This window comes from Mytilus trossulus, chromosome 14 (genome assembly GCF_036588685.1).
Source record: "Mytilus trossulus isolate FHL-02 chromosome 14, PNRI_Mtr1.1.1.hap1, whole genome shotgun sequence".
Lineage (NCBI taxonomy): Eukaryota > Metazoa > Mollusca > Bivalvia > Mytilida > Mytilidae > Mytilus > Mytilus trossulus.
The window spans coordinates 21,005,967-21,015,862 of record NC_086386.1 but is presented as its reverse complement, the minus strand read 5'-3'; the positions used below and the strand labels follow the sequence as shown (position 1 = coordinate 21,015,862).

Below are 9,896 nucleotides of genomic sequence, written 5' to 3'. Positions count from 1 at the left end.
AAGTCAGATAACTAAAATTGTGCCTAAAAATTATGTTTTCATAAGCGAAATTTCAGTGTCAGTAGAGGGTCAGAATGCAGGATTAACCCGATTTTGCACCATTTATCCCAACATTTCTCAGGACCCTTTAGCGGCCCGAACGCCTTCCGAGTCGTTTTGCGAACCATCATATTTCTTGTCGTTCAAATATAAATTTGAGTGCTATGCCTCTAAATTTTATACTTTAAAATTAATCGGGAAAAAGCGTGCATCATAAAATTTGTCAAATATCAAAAATATGGGAGGTTGCATTGGAATGTCCCTCCTAGACTGGAATTTGTATTAGTCTGATCACGTTGCAGGCATATTGCAACTATTGTTTATCTATAAATGTATCTCTTTAAAGCGCATCTACTCCTGAACAACTGGATGGACATTGAAGAAATATTTACATGAGTAAATTCTAAATTTTAAAGGGAGATACAGGGGCGGATCCAACCATTTTAAAAAGGGGAAGGGGGGTTCAAATTACATGTCCCCGTACCTTCAAATGCATTGATCGTAAAAAAAGGGGGGGTTCCAAACCCTGGACCCCCCCTCTTCTGGATCCGCGCCTGAGAGAATCGTTACTTTAATAGTATGACATTACTAATCTTTTGACCGAAACTCTTCCTGAATGTTTCATGGATTTTAATGAAGCGTATGTCGGAAAAGGTAAGGAAGAGAGAAAAGGGAGGGAGAAGGGAGAAGGAGGGCGGGAGAAGGGAGAAGAGGGGCGGGAGCATGGAGAAACCTACCCCGGTCCAGCCCTTCATATATGAGACAATATCTAAAAAAGTCTAATTTTTGGCAATAAGAAATAAACTAAGAAATGTATTTACACCCGGTATTTAAACAGCATAGATCTTATAACACACATCGAGAATCTAGGAACTGTTGTCTGTAATAAAAACAATTGTTTTATGTGGAAACAATGGCAATTTTAAAAATGGTACAAACAAAATCCAGTTCTTTCCTATTACCAAAGTGAATCAATTCTAAAAAGCTTCTTATGGGAATAAGAAATTAGTTTAATACACTATTTGTGTTTTAAAAGTATATCCTGCAGTAGTCTGCAATAGTTTATCAAATGCTCATTATTGATTTTAGCATTTGCAATACGAAAGGTTTAGATATATACTAAAATATCGTCTGATATGTTGGTAACATGAAAGAATCTCGAGTAACAGGACAACAATAACAGGACAGAGTTGGTAACAGAAAGGATTTTTTCTCAACAAAATGCTTTATTTCAAAGTTAAAGAAAAAAACATCATTTCAGATTGATCACAATTGGAAGATAACAGCAAACAATGTCATTTATCCTTTGAAACTGTATTTACAAGATAAAAAATCTACCTAGGTAATGAAAACTTCTAAAATAAATTCCTTTCTGTTACTATCTACTTTAATAGAATTTCACAATGTTCTCTGCTGTTATCAAAAGCAAAAAAAACTATTTTTTCATTCAATATACTGTATATTATTTTGAAAAATATTTAATATGGTGATGACTAATATTAAATTAAATGATTGACATATAGACGATAACTTTTTGATTCATTCAGTGAAATAGTCTGGAACATCATTCCTGTTACTGATTATGGTTATGCTGTTACTTTTTATCAAGTAACATGACAGAACGTTACATAAAGGAAATACGAAGTACTTTTTGTTCATTTTCTCGAATAGTATAAAAGATATTTCCATCTTCATATCAATTTGTTAAGATACTATAAAAACTCATGTACTGTAATAGTGCCTACAAGGAAATATTCTCAGAGGGTACGCAAAAAGGCTGTAACAGGAGAGAACAACACAATTATTTTTCTCTAAATTCAAATCTTTTGGGAGTTCAGATTTTTCAAACTGGCTGCTATTCGCCTAAACACGAGGAGCCTTAAATTCAAAGAATGATGCTCTTTCCATTCCATGAAAAGAAATTAACGTTTGGTCTTTCAAATTTGTCCACAGATGAAAAAAACAGCGGTATCAGGAAAGAAACTACCCCTGGTGACAACATGTAAAATACCCTTTAAAATGCTAAATTTTCTTACATGCTTTAGTTATAACAAAATTAGACCATTAACGGAGAGGTGTTTATATAATCTATCATATTTGTGAAAATCGGAAGGCTGTTTACTTAATTCCGATATTCGTTGAATGATTTAATTTTCAGAAAATAACAGGGGACAATATGATTTTTAGGGGGGTTGACCATTTAAATTATAATTATTTATAAGAAGCAATATTAAAAAGAATATTTAATTTAATGCAGTTGGTGGATTACATGCATATACTCTAGTTAATACTGGAACTTAAAATTTTCCAAAAAGATGTCTGAATAAAAAGATAATTGCTGGTGAAAGACGGAACAAGGTAATTATACTTTTTCAGATATTGTCTCATATATATGACAGACATATGAATGTATTACTTAATAAATTTACTAGGTACTTGTATTACTTAAAATGTAAAACATAGATCATTGAAGATACACCAGACAAATGCACATGAAACAACATATACATGATATAAGAAAAAAAGACAAGACTGAGGACAAAAGTTTTTTTGTTTTGAAGGTATTCATATATTGATGCCATTCACTATTTATCAGAAAAAATATTTTTTTGTAATTTTTACATTCAAGGGTAAGCATTGTGGTTAACTTATACGGATAAAATATACAATATACGGTATTTTATATGGAAATTCATATGATAAACCTACAAATGTAAATATTGACATAAAATCAAACAGGCTATAATATATACGTTAAATTAAAAGTTCGGCTTAATCATCATTATTGTTTTTTTCAATGGAGTTTCACCTAGCCATTCTTTCCAATGGACACTGGATCTTTCAGCTGCATTCCTGCCATATATGCCGTTAATATTTGCCCCTGTACAATGATTATACCACCAGGCCCCTCCCTTTCTAGCAGCACAATCTTTACCCTCCAACAGATCATTTTCGCGGTCACGTGTACTGAACATCATACCATTATTGGATATTCCATCATCAAGTTTCATAGAATCTCCTGTTTAAAAAAAATTATCAAATAAATGAACGCTTGTTAGAAAACGTTCTTTGCACACATGAGTTTAACTTTACTAAATAGAAACACTTGTTGAAAATATAATGGTCTTTTTGAGAAAATTGGAATAATTGAGGTTCTCTCGTTTGAAAAAAAAAATCATCATTTAGGCCGAAAGCAACATACATACTGGCAAATGACGCTGTCATTTGTTAAATCATAGTTTAGTAGATTTTGTCTTATGCAGATTGATCACTTTACAATTATTACCACGATAATGTACATGTACCATAATTAAGTAAAATTGAGAAAGAAAATGGGGAATGTGTCAAAGCCACACCAACCCGACTATACACCAGACAACATGCAGCCGAAGGCCAATAATGGGTCTTCAATGTAGCGAAAAACTCCCGCACCCGGAGGCGTCCTTCAGCTGGCCCCTTGAAAATATGTATACTAGTTCCGTGATAATGAACGTCATACTAAACTCCGAATTATACACAAGAAACTATGAATATCAGGCACAATCCCTCCCGTTAGGGGTTTAGTAGCATACTATCATAATATATATGAGAAGAACATAACCCGTGTCATGCCAATATCTGTTTTTTTTTAATTCCGATGCAAAGACCCTATAAGTGAATCAATATTAAAGCCAAAACATGCAATCTTTAATGATTAGACAACAGTATCGTAACTATATCCCCTCTAAATAAGTATGTTTAAGGGTTTTGAAAGTTTTTGAGGTCAATACTGAATTTTTTTTGCTTTGTAAAGAATACTACCATAAAAGATTGGATGTGAAATACATGACCATGTGTTCTGTTAATAGAAAGCGTTGCTTCTTATAAATGTACTATTTACCGAACTTGATTTGAAAAAACGTTCAGATATCCTATTATTTGAAGCGTCAATGACAACTTATTTTTTATTAAACAGACAATACAATGGCACAAAGAAAACAACGATGGGTAGATATATATATATATACATGTGCTTTCCAACGTCAGGGACATTGTCAAACGTTGTTATTAAATTTATTCCCACTCTGAACGCTTTAGATATTAACATACTGTGGATTCATTTATTTTCGTGGGTACTAATTTTCGTGGTTTGAGGAAAACTTGCATATTCGTGGATATCTGACTTTGTGTTTTTTCCCAAGTCTGCATGAAATCCTTTAGAAAATTTGTAGTTGGTTGAATACTTGAATTCGTGGTTCGTAAGTACCCACGACATCCACGAAAATTGATATCCAACGAATATTAATGAATCCACAGTATTGTATAGGCATGAGTCTGTTGTGATCAATTGTACGTTTTATTTTTATTATGATTGCCATTCGGGTGCTGCGGACTTATTCCACTTACACAGGCTTTTTTTCACCAAAGCCAAACAACATTCCACACAATCACCAATATAAAATATAAAATTGAGCAACAGGAGTCACACCAAAATAGGTGGAATGCATATTTTTTTTGTAGAATTAGCAGTTACTTTAAGCAAACATGGTATATATAATTGCAGGCAAAACACTCGTGATTGAATCAGTGATGATATTAACGAATAAAAGAGGACGCCGAGGAAATGTACTGATGGGTTCATGGAACACGTGATCTTGCAAACGTAACATCTTCAGCCATAATTATGTACTAGTAGTTTAGTTAACGGAGCATTAGCTGCCAACACATGTTACAACGTATATCAAAATAAAGAAGGAATCTTAAATAAATAAACAATTTATCATGAATTGGATCACTGATATGTATCATCATTTCGAGGTTATTTTTAAGTCAAGCCGACATCTAATCAACCATTGCGGTGACCTTCGAACACCGTCGATGGTTCGAGATGACCTACGAACACTGCCGGCGGTCATTGTACCCGTTTTAAACATAAATATTCACAGTTATAAAAATAGATAGAGCAAACGCGTACAATTGACGTTTTCAAGGTTTGATTGATTTCATATTATAGATTAATTAAGTATGTTAATCATCATTTTTACCTGTTCAAAATAATTATTTTTTGTGGATCGAATCAGTCAAACAAATGGTTTTACCCTTGTTTCACCTTCAGTGTTGATATTATTTTCTTTTAAATTGCAGCCCAACACGCCTTCTTTATAAATACCAAATCTCCAGATACAGATCACGTGCATACGACTTCAATGAGGTCGAATTATTCACCAATTTCTTAGCTTATTTGAACAAAATTGAAGCAAACTGGCTGTCAAATGCGAATTAATATATCACTATTTCACTTTCAGTAATGATTACAAAATATCGTTGTTTTTTTTTTATATCCCGTAAATTATTCCCCTTAAACACCTATAATTGGACATAACAATTTTATTGCATCAACTTGCTCACAAAGTCTGAACAGAAATGTTGTTACCTGCAGTTCCACTGAATCCCTCTATACTAAGTGTGTAATTTGTTCCTTCGTTATTAATACTGAACACAGTATAGATGGCATATTTCGTTCGTCCTTCAAAATCTTCTAGGTCGAATCGAACTTTGTAGGATCTTTGTCGCGTTATGGCGTGAATGTAGTTATTTCCTAAAGATATCAATGATTAACATTAAATGTGGAGAACAAAGTAACAGATTTCACTCGCTCTAATAACGCAAGCAAAACTTTACAATTAGAATAAGTCTCAACTTTAATATAAACTTAAGGTAGGTTAAACTACCAAAACATACATTTCTTGGATCGATCATGTTAAACATGTTTGTTAAACAAAATAGCTTGTTAAACTCACAATCTTTAATAATAAAGAATGAAAAATTCGCAACATGAAAAAATCAAATCAGTAACGTGTACCTACCAAGCCAATGTTCCCCAGCAACGAGACCAAATCCAATTCTATAGTCATCCCAGTTTCTATAGAAATCTGTGGAACCATCAAATCGTCTTTGAATTACCTATGTAAAAGTGAAAGTAAAGGTGAAAGAATTCACGTGAAATCACAAAACAGAAAAAAAGCTTATAGTGACATACATAAGGGGACAGTAAGGCAGCAACCATTTGATTTTCTAGGAGGGGGAGTGCGGGATGGCTATGGTTTTTTTTCTGTACAAACTTTTTTTTTCGCCGTCGGCGGAAAACCAATCTATTTTTTTAGCGACAAACCGAAAACATTTTTTTTCTTTCAATTTCAACATTAGATATAGTGGCAGCTGAGGGTGAAACAAACAACTTTTTACTCATGGTCCAAAACAAATTATTTTTTCACCAAAAACTGGAAACAAACTTTTTTTGCAAAAAAAAACATAGCCCCCCACCCCCCCCCCCTCGAAAATCAAATGGTTTCTGCTTAATGAAATCATGGATGTTGAAAGTTTGTGCTAGTAGACCAAAATGCACGTTCATAATTGACATGCGCACGCGTAATGAAAGACATTATCAAGATATATCTTAACGTTCTTTATAATTAACGAACGAATTTGGGAAGATGGTTTTTATTTGTCTTGGTATGAGGCAATTGGAATCATAAAAACACCCATCTATATTGAAATACCGAAAATCTGTTGAAATTTTAATTCATCAGCATAAAGAAATACATGTATGTTCCCAGGGTTTCTAGTTATTTAATTTCAAATATACATTCGAATATTATGTATAGCTACACTGTGAAAAAAATAACTATGCATTTATTCCCTGATACGTAACTATAATAAAATATACTTATATAAAAGGCTTACTGTCCAGCCACCGTTATCAATCTCCATTTCACAAAATACGTCAATTTTCATTCCGGTCTCGGTTTGGATGGTATACACTCCGCTACAAGAGTCGGGAGGAAGGGAACTGCAGTCAACTGCAAAAAATATTAAAAGCCAGTGAATTTTGCTTAATAAAATATTTGATGAAAAATGCAAATATTTTAGTCTTACGCATTTGTCTTGTACATTTTGTATAAGTGAACAAAGATATGCAACACCACTTCTGATTAGCCTCCTGATGGTGTTTTTGATGATGTGAATACATTACCGTTTTTTTGGTGTTTATTTCTATTACCAGATAAAATTCTTTTGCTTATTTTTATTATCCTAAATAGAGTCGTACTTAATTGATGGATTTGTGCAATTTCTTTGTATTTGCAGATTGATACTATTAATCAATTTCTTTGTATTTACGAATTAATACTACTATTCAATTTCGTTGTTTTTACAAATCAATACTAGAATTCAATTTCTTTGTATTTACGAATTAATACTAGAATTCAATTTATTTATATTTACACATTAATACTTGTATTCAATTTCTTGATATTTACAAATTAGTACTTGTATTCAATTTCTTTGTATTTACAAATAATACTAGTATTTAATTTCTTTGTATTTACAAATTGATACTAATTTTTAATTTCTTTTGTATTTACAAATTAATACTGATTTTTAATTTCTTTTGTATTTACAAATTAATACTAGTATTCAATTTCTTTGTATTTACAATATAATACAAGTATTCAATTTCTTTGTATTTACAAATTGATACTAATTTTTAATTTCTTTGTATTTACAAATGAATACTAGTATTTAATTTCTTTTCCTCTTTTATTAGCCACAAGAACAAACCTGGCATTGGAGTCTTATTGACGACATGTACTCCTTCAATTTCTAGTAGTTGGTCCTCCGAAGTACAACATGATCGGAACAAATCACATTGTTGTGATTCAGTTTTAAAACTGGCAGAGCAACAATTTTCCTCGTTTGCACATACAGTTGCACATGAATACAATGTCTCTTGAGTACTTTTCTGAAAATGAGTTCCATTTTTCATCAATTGAGTGTTGAAATATGTTCTAAACTTTTGTGATTTAACTGTCCTCGTTCCAGCACAAAGTGATAGAATTGTACATGCTGCTATCGAAAAAAGCATTTTACAAATCATTTTTGCAGGAGTATGACAAGTCTTTCGTCAACCTATTCTGTTCTCTACTAGATGATAGTGTAACGGTTTTGTGTATCATTTATATATTAGAATTTGTTCTGACGTACCGATTATAGATAATCAATAATTTCTGAAGGCGTCAACTTCTTGATGTCAAAATTAAATTTTAATATATTTCCTTGTAGTTGAGTGACATTTACCATAAAATGTAAATGTTTAATGCACTCGCTTTACACACGGTAAATATATATATATCATTCGAAAGCTGATCATCTTTCTAATTTCTTTAACGACTTATGTCTTATCCAAATATAAAACTTGTCCTCTTGGTTTCTTCATCTGCATTTAGCCATTTTCATTGTTAAAATTCACATCTTAATCGATGACAGATTAACATGTTAAATTTCATATACATGTACCAGACATTGTAAAGATTACTCGGCATGTCCGAAGTTAAAATAAACTGTTGTAGGAATACATTATTTCCAAAAATTTGATAAAAATCATCGTTTTATTGTAGTAGCGGTGACTGTCATTTGTAAATTATTTGTAGTAGAGTGATAAATAATTTAAGACTAAGGTCACCACCCCTAAAACAAAAACGATCTTGTCATTTATTTTTTGTCAGAAAGCTTCTAAGTTCTAACATATTTAAATTAAATAGGCTTTGAATTAATCATTTTTGGAGTGTAACAAATTCTTGAGGCATTGATGGTTTTTATGATTATGTTGACAGTTTTTCCGACTTTTCCACTCTTTACTCTATACTTCCATATGATTTAGTAAACACATTATTTTCTATTCATAACAAAGTAAGGACCTTCAAATGTTCTGAAGAAGCCGTAAGCTGTGATGTGGTTATGATATGTTTGTTAACTAGATGACTCGCTATGGACCGCCCGGAATTGAATGAAGATGACATTAAAATTTCATTTTTGAGAACGTCGGTGTAGTATTTACGGCATACCACCACCATACTGTTGGCTGCTTTGAATGCCTCGTTTTCTAATGAGGACGTTAATGTACGTTTTGGGAAAGTTTGTTTGTAGGTATTGCTATGAGCATTAACTGTATCCCTTCCGTAGTGTCTTGTTTCTTTACTGTTATGTATTACAGTTTTTGAATAAAGTCAGTAAAGACACGTCTAAATTGCATTTAATTGATAAATTCAACAACATTTACCGTTATCTTAATATGATGATATGTTTTCGTTTAAAGACGAAGAATTTTCTTAATATACTGCCGAAATTTACCAATGAGGTACTAACATAGAATAAATCTTACAGGAACAGGAATAACTCTTCTTTCCTAGATTTGTACACACAGAAATTCTTCACCAGAATTTACGATAAAAGGGACGATATTTCGTTCCCTTTTAGTGATTTTCATTGCTGGACGGTGATGTTCTTTTGTTTATGGGGGAAAGTGAGGACAGAGTTCGTTAACATTGTTTGACCATGGGGTTACCCTGCCATTTTTCCAGCTTTAGTTTGACTTGTATATCGCTTTTCTCGTTTCCTCAACTGTTTGTGACATTTTTGCTGAGGGTCTATACTGTAAGAAAGGTATAAGACTATCACACGCAAAAACAAGGAGTAAACTAAGACTCCCAACAACAAAGGATTATGATTATCTATTAATGTGCTTCCCGCATTCCATACATATGCAACGAACATTTATGTATTTGGTCCTAATACATACTTTCAACACGTCTTTTAATGTTGCCTTCACTCCCCTTTTTTGTCTTTAAAATCCTGGATTTGCATCTGACAACGATATTTCATTGTTTTATTTTGTTCAATATTACTTATCTTACACAATTCCGTTAATGATTCATGCTGTTAAACAAAATTCCGTGACTGCCTTTTTGTTTTTGTTTATATATACAATGCATAAAATGTTATAAGTCAATTTCTCCAAGGAATATAAAAAAGGAATTAAA

The 9,896-nt window shown here is 32.2% G+C and overlaps 1 protein-coding gene across 1 annotated transcript; it reads right to left on the bottom strand.

The window, feature by feature from the left end:
* Positions 1-2,798: 2,798 nt before the first annotated feature.
* Positions 2,799-9,429, bottom strand: LOC134697567 (fibrinogen C domain-containing protein 1-like). The gene is made up of 7 exons (XM_063559849.1): positions 9,422-9,429; positions 8,922-9,054; positions 7,639-7,819; positions 6,763-6,878; positions 5,886-5,982; positions 5,453-5,617; positions 2,799-3,058 (listed from the first exon to the last, which is right to left on the bottom strand). The coding sequence occupies exons 1-7, from the start codon at positions 9,427-9,429 to the stop codon at positions 2,799-2,801; spliced, it is 960 nt and encodes a 319-aa protein (XP_063415919.1).
* Between the last annotated feature and the right edge of the window lie 467 nt (positions 9,430-9,896).

Coding starts and splice junctions, on each gene's coding strand:
- LOC134697567 (XM_063559849.1), bottom strand. Junction 5,983..6,762: donor TTGATAACGGTGGCTGGACA/GTAAGCCTTTTA, acceptor ACTTTTACATAG/GTAATTCAAAGACGATTTGA. Junction 3,059..5,452: donor GGGATTCAGTGGAACTGCAG/GTAACAACATTT, acceptor TTTTTTAAACAG/GAGATTCTATGAAACTTGAT.